General features: G+C 50.2%; 1 protein-coding gene across 1 annotated transcript in view; it reads right to left on the bottom strand.

Moving 5' to 3' along the window:
* Nucleotides 1-394: 394 nt before the first annotated feature.
* Nucleotides 395-13,582, bottom strand: part of LOC122379845 (chloride intracellular channel exc-4-like) — a 35,490-nt gene continuing 22,302 nt past the window's right edge. The window contains exons 3-6 of the mRNA XM_043362387.1: nucleotides 11,382-11,544; nucleotides 7,521-7,695; nucleotides 6,008-6,147; nucleotides 395-1,513 (exon numbers count right to left, since the gene is read on the bottom strand). Coding sequence (XP_043218322.1) covers nucleotides 1,433-1,513; nucleotides 6,008-6,147; nucleotides 7,521-7,695; nucleotides 11,382-11,544 — 559 coding nt within the window. The 3' untranslated portion in view covers nucleotides 395-1,432. The remainder of the gene's footprint in view (nucleotides 1,514-6,007; nucleotides 6,148-7,520; nucleotides 7,696-11,381; nucleotides 11,545-13,582) is intronic.

Raw genomic sequence — 13,582 nt, forward strand, 5'->3', positions numbered from 1 at the left:
TGCTTAGCGAAAGTTGGGTAAACAGATCGCCTCGCAAACGTGTTATATCAATAGCTTAATTGTGTCGGTAGATTATCACTTTTCACGTCCTTCGGACTGAAATAAATGTAATTACGCAGAGATATGCGTATAATTGGGGTGCGATGTCTCGCATGACAGTTTGACTGCTAGTACAAAGATAGTCATGTCCGAGCAAAACGGCTTAGAACTGCACGCTACTCAAGAAAAAGAAAGGTCAAAATCGTTCTCCATTTGTGTTTTTTTTTCGAATGTATCACATCCAGCTGATGAACTGATTAGCCAACAAGCAATCAAAGTGCACCTTCCATGCATTTTTTTACTTCTTGCACTGTCCGACATCCCTAGCTTCCAACTCCAGCACACAGACCGTATGTCAGAATATATGCAATATATATTTCATCACGCATTCTGTGCATGCCGTCACACGTCCTCAGCCGGCCGTGACGGCGTGTGACGACCGTTACCAGGCGGCGTCCGTCTCATAGTCGATAAACTGAATAACAGCGAGAGAAGCACTCAAATCAACAGCTTTCGCCAAACATCGATGGTCCAAAATATATCAGCCGCAACAGTAAGCACGAATTTCCGTTGGAATGTTTACAGAAAACAGCAGTTTTTCCAAGAAAAAAGCAGCGCATAGTAAAAGTTCGTTGATCATCACGCAATGGAACGCATGACCGCTGAATCTCCCAAACATTTGGACGGTTTTCTTTCCGGACGCGACCCAGCACAGACACCAGCCTGCCATTCGATTATGATAGCGATAACAACGGCAGCGCATCTCATGCCACCGCACGCGAGGCACGCTGTAAATACTCAAAAAGGCAGCGACTCTAAACAGCTCCCTAAAACTTTACTGAAGAATACTTAACATATGTGGCTAAACCTAGAAAGCACGTCCGTCTGTGCACTGTGCAGCTTGACGGACCCGGGACAACACAAGGATGACTGCAGTAGTCGCTAGCGCCAGGGAGCCGGACGGAGCCGGCCTGCCACGTCTCAGAGACGCGATACGCTGTGCGGGAAGTAGACAAAGCACATAGAAGTAACCCAGGTAAGTCGTTTGGCCATTTCTTCTTCAATTTCTGCGGGCATCACGTCGCCAGGCGGCGTTAACCGATAAACAAACTAAACAGACAGACATACTGACAGAAATAGAAGCCACGGCTGGCATGGCCGGTCAGCATCGCCCTACGACGCACCGGGACAGCGCTTGACCGCCGCTGGAACCACCTACACAGGACGGTCTCTGGAAGTCGTACAGCTCCAGCCCGGCTGGTCTCCACTCTCCACTCCCCACCGACCCACCTACCCGGCCGGACAGCCGGGCGGGCGGGTCGGGCGGAGCGGTAAGGCACGCGCAGGGCCGCGCCGGCCCGCTGGACCTCTACTGGTGTGCGGACAGTGCCGATCACTCCACCTGCACCGAGGCTGGGATCGAGGTGGTGAACGAGGGCGTCTCCAGCTCCTCCCGCTTCTTCATCTTGGTGCCCTGAGGTGGCGGCGAGAGAAACATGGGTCAGCGAGAGCAGATAAAAAAAAGACGGAGGTAGAAAGAGATGCGCAGCAGGCACACACACACACACACACACAAAAAAAACAATATCATGCCAGTTATTAAGTCGTTCGTCGACGGGGGGGGCGGATATCCGCCCCCCCCCTGAGGTTTTTCGCGAATAGCGAGAAAACCGCGGCGCGTAGCGCCGCGAAATTTGGCATGACTATTCCCTTATCAATTTTACACATGGTGTGCAAGTTTGAACTAGAGTTCTGCACGGCTGCAATTTTCCACAGCCTAGCCGCCCCGCAGCCGTGGCTCCACAGCCACAGCCGCCCACAGCCGTGGCAAACTGTGGGCAGCCAGCCGTCAGCCGGCCGTGGATACTTTCAATGAAATGCAACCAAATAGTATATAATAAGTTGTTTTTAGTTGAAACATATAGCCAAAAGCACATTGCAATGGGCTATAGATTCTCAAGCTCATGAAGCATCATAGGTTAAGTGGTTGTGTATCTGGCTTTAGGCTGAAGGCCTGAAGCCTGATGCGCATCGCATGCCTACACAAGCCCTTGCAAGGGGTTAAGAAAGATGGGTAGGTAGGTACCTACTACCTACATCAACAGAAAACATAAACAACGAACCAGAATAGAAGCACTAGCAGTGTAGACATAAAATGCCAAATCCTGAAGCATGGTTGTGGGACAGAACAACAGACCCTGATGCTTTTCATTATCAATGTTAGGTACCTATGGAAAATGAACTGAAGTTGATGTGGACTGTCAAACAGTGATTGTCTTGTCAAAACTCTTGCTTCTTTCTTACCTTGCATATTTTCTGGGGTGTGATATGCCAGGCTTGAAGCAGCCTTCTGAGCAAGTCTCAAACTAATTTGATATGCAAGGCATCATCAAAACACTAGTGAGCATCCAAGAAAGAAAAACATTCATATATTTTGATTTTTCCAAATAATGATCTTCGCTCAAATCCCCAAGGACGTGCGAGCCACAATTGCCTCTTTCAATCAAAAAATTTTACTTGAGTTTTTAATGATGTCAATAGCAAAGAAGTGGCAATAAATTGTTTTGTGTCACTAAAAACAGCCATAAAAATTATAATTAATAAATAATAATGCTATACCGTTAAAAACTTGCTCTCAAACAAAGATTAATTATCAAATTGCCACATTTTCAGAAGAAGACGTCATTTGTAAAGTCAACAGCTCGCGTAAGAAATATTGTATTCAGGGTTTTCACCGTCATGTGAATTACGTGTTCAGGGTTTTCACCATCATGTGAATTAACCGTAAGTAAGGTTCATGCTCACTTATATTTTAATTCCATTGGCTTCGTTCATCAGCATTTTCTGTTAGCGGTCACTCACACACCAGTTAGAACATAAAGCGCCAGTTTTATATTATGTAATTGGACCTGCCGAAAATCCAGAAATACATCTGAGAGTTATTTTAGATAATATTTTATGAAGCATTTACCTGCCTTTACCTAGGCGTGATTTCTTTTTCTATTACCTGAAAGAATTATTGAACGCTCGTCTTCAATAGCTGTAAGGTGCTCTCCTAATGACCAGGTGAGATTGATTTGAGAGGGATGTGACAATGCAACATGCTGCATTTTCTGAAACTGTCAAGCTCTTAATGATGAAGGAACAATTGGTACCTATAATTTGCATTCTGTACCAGAGTGCAAACTTCCCTACAGCAAATGGTAAAACCATTACAGGTTTTCAAAGGCTTCACCACTTTCAATGTTGCTGGGTATCCTTTGCATGATTTTTACAGGCTAGACTGCTTATCAGAATGTAAGATTAAGGATTTAAAATGTTATATTTGAGTACTTAAGATTGAGCTTAAAATCTCACAGCCGTGGCCACAGCCGTAGCCGTGTTCTTGGAGATATTTGCAGCCGCCCCGGCCCACAGCCGTGGGGCTGCAGCCAGCCGCGGCTGCAGCCGGCCGGTGCAGACCTCTAGTTTGAACCTCCTACCTTTCAAGGTCAGGTCACCAGGTCACTTTGAATGACCCAACCTCAAGTCACTTTTTTGCAACTTTGTCACCGTGCCAGAGCTACAGTAGATGTCGGAGGCCTTTGAAAGTCGCAGGATGTTATTAGGTCATTAGTAGCTACAATTTGTATATCTCGGAATTTTGATATCGGTGACCTAAGGTCAGGTCAATTTCGCGACCTCCCCATTATAAGTCAATGGGGGAAAAATCAACTACCTGTTTTTACCACTAAAACGGGTCGGAATGGCCCCATATACCATACATGACTTCATATACGATCAACCTTCACTACCTTGAGGTCTGTTTTGCTGTTGGGCAGCTGTGAGGTCATGTGACGTCATCAAAGGTCACCAAAGGTTTTTGGCCAATAACTCCGTACAGGAACAAGATACAGACGCGTGGATGGTCTCATTGTGTTCAGCTCGTCAAGACGCATCGAATGATATACATGATGACCTCGAGGTCACGTGACCTGAGGTCAACCTTTGACCTTGACCTTTCGAGGTCAACATATATATCATTCGATGCGGATTGACGAGAGGATCACGATGATGCCCTTAGTTTGTTCCTATCTTGACTAATTCGAAAGTTATTCGAGAAAAACTCTCTCCATATTTAGCGCCGCCATTTTGACTTTTTCGACCCCTGTGACGTCATCTTTGACCTGACCTGAAAATGACCTTCGTAAAAATTGTAGATCTTGACCGTGCGTATCCGATGCCGTTTACCGCTTGTCGCTATCTTGCTTCGTTCTCGAGATCTCAGGGGGGGGCGGTCATCCGCCCCCCCCCCCCGTCGGTACTAAGTTGGCGCAGACCCCCGTCGGTGCGCGGGTTAAGTCGTTCGTCGACACAATAGGTTTTCAACCGTCAGGTAAACCTTTCACATAATAGGAAGATAGAAGGCGCTGAATTGGCGTACAACTGTCGCATTTCCTTAACTTATTAGGCACGCGTCTACTTACGAGCGAACGGTATGCACTTGATCCCTGGATAGGCAGCGTAAGCGAAACATGATCCTTGTTAGACAGTACATATGAGAAGTTACAGAAATGCAAAATCAACAGGCCCATCCCCGACACACGCAATAAAAGATGGCAGACCCGGCCGCCAGGCACAATCAGCTAGCCGCTTTGAGTCTGGCAGCTTTGAAATAATCGCCTTGAGCGGTGAGATCGAGGTTATTTTGCTACATCACGTCATTCACAATGCCCCGTGACAACGACACTGGCTTTCGTTGCATGTAGTGTCATGATGCATAGTCACCTAATGAACTTTAAACTGTTATGTGATACGGCGCGATAAATCTTTCTTGATTAAAACTTCTTATTATGCCAAACTTTCCGAGTTGCCATGCCACGTGTTAGTAACAGTTACACTGGCCTCTTGCAGTTTGTAATTACTGCAACCCTCATCAAAGATCTGCCGCAATTTATAATGTCAAAAATGATCAGCTGCAGTTTGAATAACTGTGTGTGCCAGTGAATGACCTACTGCAGCTTATAGTAGTTGATACTGTGATGTAATTTGTGATTTTAGGGCGCCCGCCCGGACTTCAGAGGTCATCGGCGCCCATTGTTGCCACTGACCTGCTGTAGCTTGTAGTGTCGTACTGTATTACTGACCTGCTGCAGCTTGTAGTGTCGTGTATCACTGACCTGACGACACTACAAGTGTATCACTGACCTGCTGCAGCTTGAAATGTCGTGTATCACTGACCTATTGCAGCTTGTAGTGGTTTTATGACTGACCTGCTGCAGCTTGTAGTGGTTGATGATGTCCTGGTGTAGTTGTAGTGTAGTTTTGTATATCACTGACCTGCTGCAGCTTGTAGTGGTTGATGATGTCCTGGTGTAGTTTGTAGTATAGTGTTGTATATCACTGACCTGCTGCAGCTTGTAGTGGTTGATGATGTCCTGGTGTAGTTTGTAGTGTAGTGTTGTATATCACTGACCTGCTGCAGCTTGTAGTGGTTGATGATGTCCTAGACGTGTAGTTTGTAGTGTAGTGTTGTATATTACTGACCTGCTGCAGCTTGTAGTGGTTGATGATGTCCTGGTGTAGTTTGTAGTGTAGTGTTGTATATCACTGACCTGCTGCAGCTTGTAGTGGTTGTGTATCACTGACCCGCTGCAGTGTGTAGTGTCGTGTATCACTGACCTACTGCAGCTTGTAGTGGTTTTACGACTGACCTGCTGCAGCTTGTAGTGGTTGATGATGTCCTAGACGTGTAGTTTGTAGTGTAGTGTTGTATATCACTGGCCTGCTGCAGCTTGTACTGGTTGATGATGTCCTGGTGTAGTTTGCAGTGTAGTTTTGTATATCACTGACCTGCTGCAGCTTGTACTGGTTGATGATGTCCTGGTGTAGTTTGCAGTGTAGTTTTGTATATCACTGACCTGCTGCAGCTTGTAGTGGTTGATGATGTCCTGGTGTAGTTTGTAGTGTAGTGTTGTATATCACTGACCTGCTGCAGCTTGTAGTGGTTGATGATGTCCTGGTCGGCCGGACACGACTGTGTGAACGCGTCCAGCAAGTACATGTGGTGCATGTAGCGCCACAGGTTCTCAAACTCGGCCGGAATCTCAAACTCTTGGAAAAACTTTCCTGCAACCAGAAACATCTGTCACCATCACATATGCCGCTGTCATTTATTGCCAGCGGCGGCTGTCGTCGCAGCAAGCTTTTACAATAAATGGCCCCGGGCCGCCGCCTCAGATTGCCGAATGAACAAATGAAAAAGACACACGACTAATGTGAAAAGATGTTTGTGATTAACAGCGATATCTGTCGAACACATGACCCAACTAACGACTGTGATTCGGCTCATGAATCACCGAATCCCCGAGTCAACAGTTCCGCACTGGAGACATCCATTGTCAGATTCATGACAAACTTGGACCGTCTGTGTCTCAGCCACCGCCGGCAGCCCATAACGTCCGGCCGAGTAACGAGACAAGGCCACTAATTTGTCGCCGTGTCTATCTGCAAAGTTTGTCATCGGACCACCGACCTGATACGCGGGTCGGCAGCGGCCGGCTCGGCACTGGCCGATAAGGGCCGCACCCGTCCGCAGCGGCGCCCCATATCACCCTGACCGCACTATAAATGCCGGGACAGCGAGTCCCACAATCTGGCCGCGGTCAGAGCAGCCGCATGACCCGGGTCGGTTTTGTCGTCTGGCGGGGTTGCAGCGACGATTTGCAACCAGCGCGGATAACAGCTTTACAGCCCGTTTGGCAACAGGCAAGAGCCATGTGCAGCTCGATAATAAACATGCACTTATGCTGAATTGTCTGCAAACATGCTATTTATTCCATTACATTGAGTGCGAGGCTGAGTGGATATGTTGGATCAACAAAGCCTTGAAAGGATGGGATGCAAATTTGAGAAATCGCGATTCAATATGCAAGTTTGTTGATTCTGGACGCCGTAATGAGGTCCGCAAATAACTCATGAAAACAGGAGCGTTATAGGTTCGTCAATACACCATCGATTTCTCATCCAGACCATCTGACCTGAATGGCTCCGTAAACTTTGGCCAGCTTTACGTCAAGGAAACACAAAGCGATCAGCAAACTGCACCGTTCCTTCCAGTCAACAAGCCTGCAATGACCCATGACGCCATAACATCCTGTGGACATTACATCGCTCAAAAATAGTTGACCGGACCGGTCACCATCGGCTCCTGGAAACACAGGCCCCAACCCAACAAACAACCAGCTATCGCAACCTTTGCCAGCCAGATCGAAGTTTAGAGCTCCTTGGATCACTTGAAATCGTATAAGCCCATTTCGTTGTGTTGCCACAATATCGCATAAACATCTTTAAAAGTTATCCACGCCATTCAAAGAGAACAAAACACTTACTCCTCGCACCACTTCTCCTGAAAATATGGAAATTACGTCAAACACCAGAGCACAAATTAGCATCCCAGATCCTTCCAAACACTATCTCTACGAGCTCTCCAACGCTCTTACCAGCCACCCGGATGTGCTGCAGCTTGGGCATCAGCTCGCAGTCGAAGCAGCAGAGCGTGTCGCCCGTCAGGAAGCGCGTCTTCTTCTGTCCGAGGTGCTCGTCAATCTTCCGCAGCACGGAGAGCAGCACCTGCTTCGAGTGGTCGTCCCCCTTCATCAGCATCAGCTTGAATTTCTGTGGGAGGGACAGCCAGTGGTTAGATACAGGTTAGAGTGTTGGGGCATTCGTGGAACGGAAACACGTCAGTCAAGATGCCCACTTTCTGGGAAAAGCTGAGATGTAATTATAATCACAGCAGCAGTGTAAAATGTCCTGTGACGGCCATGCTGGGCATTGGGCAATGTCATGGATGATAGCGACAAAATGGTCACTGGCGCGGGCCTGATAACAGCACATGAACGTACAGACCAGCGAAATGGGAGCACCGGGAACACCCATTACAGCGCCGCTCTCCGACAGAACAAAGTATGACGGACGGGCGACTTCAACGGGCGGTTGACAGCCGGTAACCACCCGTCAAACAGGCCGAGCTGCGGAGAGCGTCTACCAGCTCCCGGGACAGTCCATCAGACCACGGCGTCAGCCCGTCCCGGACCGCGGCAGACTGCTCACTCCCGGGGCGCTGCATACATCACCCGAGCTCAGGTCCAGCCGGCGCCAGTCAGCCCTGAACGGGCCCAGTCGATCCGCAGCTAGCGGCTGTCGCTCTCCGCTCGACGAGACCCGTCCCCAGCGCTCCTCCGTCTGACTGGATTAGTCCACGGAGACTGCCGATCTCAGGTCGATCCCGTCTCCGACCCTGGGCGGTCCCGGGCCAATCCCGGCCCCACATCAGTTGGGAAGCTGCGGCCGCGCTGGCCATCCGCCGGCCATCAGTCCGTTCCCGGGCCGGCGGGCCTCCTTCCGAGCGCGCTATGAGCCGCGCGCTGATCAGCCGCTCCGCTCGGCGACGGACGGCCCGATTCCAAACAGCAATGGGGCGAGACCGTGCTTACTGCACTGGCGGCCAACAATCGATGGGGGAGTCTCGGCGGCCGAGGGGACCTGGCCGCGGCACGGGCGGGTCTCGGGTGAGCCCAAGCGGCTCCTCGCGGCCGCGTTGACGCATCATTGCCGGCAACCGCTGCCAGAGGCCGCTCAGAGCCGGCGGAAGTCGTTGAACAACCCCTCGACGATCCTTTAAGGCGGCATAAGTCAGCGGCCGTCGGGCGGCGGGCCGCAGCTATATCGCGGCAAACGGCCATCACGACCCGGTCATGCGTGCCCACTGATAGGCGCCGTTAGCCGTTATCTACGTCGAAGCTTTGGCGAAGCTTTGTCCAAGTGGCTCTGTCGGTCCACTTGGCCCAAATGGCAGCCGTCATGGAAGTGAAACTGACTGCGTGGCTTCCGAAAGCCAGTAAGTCAGTTCATCTCAAGGACTGTCGGTTGTCAGTCCTCTCATAGTTTCCATGAAACAAGCACCAGCTTGAATAAAATCATACTAAGCGAAGGAGACGGGACAATTCACAGTGCAATGACAGCATCTAACAAGCTGACAGTTCGTAGAACGTACAATATAGTTACTCGGTACCAAGAAGACAGCTACACATTTCCACACAACATCCTCATCTTGTAGCCTTCATTTCATTATATACGAGCTCCTCATGCTAAGCGCCGCCCGAGTCCGATAGTCACAAAGGACAGCTAAAGGAAAAAGAGTACGATGAACATTGCAATGTTGATGAGGTTCTAGCGCTTCGAGCATGATCAAAGCTTCCTTTTATAGGGGATCAACTCCTGGATGCTGTCTAACAGTATTGGTGAAAAGTGTTGGGGAGCGAGGGCCGGACACAAATGTTAGGAAGGTGATAGCCGGACGACTGCGGTTACCGCTGTTTGTTTGTCGGGGTTTTGCGACGCGTAGACAGTGAGATTATTATGCACCCCTACGACTGTCGCTGTTTGGTTCTTGAGCCTATTTTGGAGTCATGAATAGTTATTCCCAAGGATTCACCCTTTTGATCACCAACCTATAACTGACCAGCTTTAGGATGAAATCCACACAGACGGAACAAAGGAGCATGCAGTCAACAATTGACCAACATTTGAAGCTAGACCGCAGGAAGCAAGACTCAATGAACCAGTGAAACAAGCAGAGCACGCGACGCGCCGCCGCGCCGGCCGCCCCTGCCCAGTCCAATTCAGTCGTATCTAAATAGCCAAGTTTGGAGCCATAAATTGCGGCCCGTCTGTGGCGGCCGGTCACCGAGTCCTAATTCAGCAGCATCCATCTCCGACTGACGAGATTTTTCAGCGGCCGCTGATTCACGGCGCTGAAAAGAGAAAAAGCGGCAAAATGGACACCTCGGTGAGATGGAGATAACGGATGGGGGCGACGAATTGTCATCAGGAAACATTACGGCGACATTTTTCTGGAGATGTTAACCCGAATGAATTTATGGTGTTTAAACCTAAAAGCGTACACAAAGCTGGCGTCCACTCCCACATTAGTAGCATGAAATACTGAAATAAAATACAGTGTTATCTTTTTTCAGCGAAACTGTAACAATTTTTGATAGGAGCTTGTAGTTTCATGTGCAGCCAAATAAGAAACTGCAACCGTCCCATTTCATACCAAGAAGCAGGCTCCAGGCACTCAGCTTATGTTGGTATTCAGTTACGCTCCGATGTTGGGCACCTATTCAAAATGTTGGTTGGTCAACATATCAATCGATATGTTGGCGTGGACTTCTATTGAACTTATCAACTATTGAACTATTGCATTCAAAGTCCCCTGGCCTGTGAATATTCTCATGCCATTTGTCTTCTGTAGGTCAGGCGTTTTCACCCACGTCATTCCCAAAAGAGTATCGCCCACGGCACTGAGCCAGGTGACGGCAGTCGGGGAGGGTGCGGGAGGGGGAGGGATGCAGTCGGCGGCGGCAGCAACAATACCCGTAATGGTGCTGTGTCGACCGATGTGTCATCGGGCGATCGTAATCAGCCGCAGCACGGGTCTACCGATCGGGTCGGACCGGCCCGGTGGCGGAGGGCGGGGCGATACGGAGCAGAGGCGACGGCGGCAGGGTATCGGCTCACAGGGCGGAGTCCAAAGCCAGACGACATGAATGACGCTCAGAACTCCATGGCAGCGAGAAGAACACGACAGAATCAGTAGAAGAGGATCGGTACATGGACTCCGAGCGATTGACCACGTTTTGGGTTATGGAGTTGGGCAGAAGTGCAAGAGAATCGAAAATGTGATTCAAATAATGGCAATAGCGCGGCGCAGGATAAAGTTGTCAATTAAAGAATGAGCCACCTTATTATTGAAAGATACGAGCTTTGTTATGGAATGCAAATCTCCAAGGTTTGCGCAAAAAAAAAAGATGGCCCGCACATCGCAGTGAACGGCAGGCAAGCCTAACACTGCACATGTGACACTGCCAAGCACACCGGAACACTGCAGATGTGGTCCAGGCAATCAGTCAGAGAAGTCTGGGAATCAGCCATCAGCCGACCGTCATAACATAGGTTGTGACGGTCGTCATTAGAATCTGGCGGAAAAGTTTTGGAAACGGACGACCGGAATTCGGTCCCAGCCGACCACAGTCCCCGGAAAGCGATGAGCCGAGAAAACGTCTGGCCTGGAATGAGCAATATTTTCCCCGGTTCGAGTCACCGCTGTGCTGCAACCTGCAACTGATCGCGTCCCGTTCTGGACTGAAAAACATGCATTTGAGCCATGCAAAACAGTAATTACTAAGATCAACAACTTTCGCACAAAACACGTTTGTGAGTTAACGTTTGTAAAGCCCGATCAATCAACACATCACTCTCAGCACTCCCCGACTGTCGCAACAGTTAATACCACTCACGCTGTAGACGTTCTCAATCTTGGTGGCCACCTCCTTGTCCTGGACGAACAGGTTGTGGCCGCCCGGCACGTTCTTCATTATGTGCCGCTCGATCTTCTCGTTTTCCAGCACGGCCAGCCCGTTATCCACCAGGATGGGCGGCGACGTCGCGTCAAAGTTGGACCTGCGGCGGACGGGAGAGGGGGTGAGGGGGTGTCTGGGCCGCGCTGAGTAGCTGGGCTCAGCTCATGGGTGTTACGGAGCAGCAGACAAGCCACGTCGGGAGGCAATGCAATTACGGGTGAACTCGGGGGACCTAACGAACACAAGGCTAATGGCCACCGGCTAGACAGTATTGTTATTGAATGGGGCAGAAGCGCTGCCAAATCTAGCTCCTTGGGTAAGATGGTAAGCCGTACTTTCGGCTGGTTGCAATTTCGCGTGCGCTGTATTTAAATAATCGTTAATTTTATTACATTTGATTGTGACGAACCTGTTTCGATTTTTTTCTCAGTGTCCCCAAGAAAACAAACTCTCCTTTACCACAACCATTTAAAATAACCACAACTCTTAGTTGCACTTCAACATAGCCACATAACTGACCTATGCCAGCGTACCGCACCATCGCAAGTGCTACACAAAACAGAATCAAATCACCATACATCTTCCTTGCCCTTGGCATGCTGGATCGGTAAACGAATAAAATTAAATCATAAATCGATGTTTCTGCTATTTATTAGCATCCATAATTCATCCGGACTAAATACGGCCGGCAAAGTGTTTCCGGCACGGTGTTCGGACGGGCCAATTTACGGCGTGCGCCGATTTATGTTCTCTCTCTCCGGGCGTCACCGTGCAGGAGCCGTGTGCGCCCGGCCCGGCGGTGAAATACGCCGCGTCTCTGACCACCGGGGGCCGATATTTATCGGCTCCCCGGCCACGGAGCGCCATTGTGGAGCGACTCGTCGCGACCACTCGACCGGACACTCCGTAAATTTCTGAAATTATTTCCATCCTTCATCTATATAATCTCGGCGGGCTTTGAGCTGGGCCTGGCAGCGGCCAGTGGCAGTCGATAGCTGGCCTATCTCATCAGCGGCAATGCGTCCGCGGTCCATTGGCCGGCGCGGCCGCCGCCGTACCGCGGCCGGGATATGTGCCCGATGGCGTCATCGGCGACCGCCCCGGGCGATACAGCCGTGACACTGGCCGGCCCGCTGCGCGCTATCTATTCTCGTCAGGCGCCGGCGTATCGCGGTCTGCAAACATTTCACGCCGCACACGGGGCCGTGGCAGGTATTTGCTGCCGGCAGTAGCGGCGCTATAAGTCAGCGAGCTGTCAGCGACGGGAGGTGCTCAGGGAGAAGTGCCGCCCCCCCCCCCTCTCCTCCCCGTCACCCCCTCCGCGGCCCACCGGCTGTTGGCTATCGCTCGGCTCCGGCGCAGCGATTCCGGCGTCGAATGCCCCGCGGCGGAATGGGGTCACGTCTGCTGGTGACTGCCCGAGGCTATTCGAGGCCGCTGCAGAACCTTCGTCGGCAGAGGCGTCTCCCATGACTGCCACGGAGATCCATTGTCTGAGCAATACGACTGTCTCAAACACTAGACAGTAAAGTGCAGAAGAGTGCCGCTAAGGGTCAGGTAATAGGCTGGAGGCATTGGCCACATTTTTGCGGTATCAATGGGAACACATATAATCAAGGTTCAATGCTTGTCTGGAATGTGAGTCACAGTTCAAGACAGCAGAAATTGACAATATCCAGCATATTTTCACAAGTGGCAGGAGGCAAAGAATAATGCTAGTGCACAAGATCTTTCGGTTTCAAAACCGAAATGTGTCCGTTCAAGTGCAGCATCAGTGAGGTGCACAACACGAACCATCCAGACACAGCAGAATTTTCAGCGACCTTAGCCCTCAGCCTTTTTCGCGAGCCTGATTCTGTCAGATAAACGTTCTCCGATAAATTTCAATCATCTAAACCAGCCAACAGATCACATAACCCCATCTGAGCCATACATTTCAGCCAAGCAGCCGTTTCAGATTGGCGGCGCCGCGGTAGACAGCCGAGTCTGCCTATCACCGCCCAGCAGAAACCATCGCCTTCCTCCAACATTCGCACCGTCCAGTAGCGGGCCGGCCATCCACCAACCAAACGACTGATTTGTGATCCTCACACTCACACTAAAGCGACACGGGCTCTCTTTTCGCAGCGGGGGATCGC

Source organism: Amphibalanus amphitrite, unplaced genomic scaffold (assembly GCF_019059575.1).
Source record: "Amphibalanus amphitrite isolate SeventyFive unplaced genomic scaffold, NRLGWU_Aamphi_draft 000085F_arrow, whole genome shotgun sequence".
Lineage (NCBI taxonomy): Eukaryota > Metazoa > Arthropoda > Thecostraca > Balanomorpha > Balanidae > Amphibalanus > Amphibalanus amphitrite.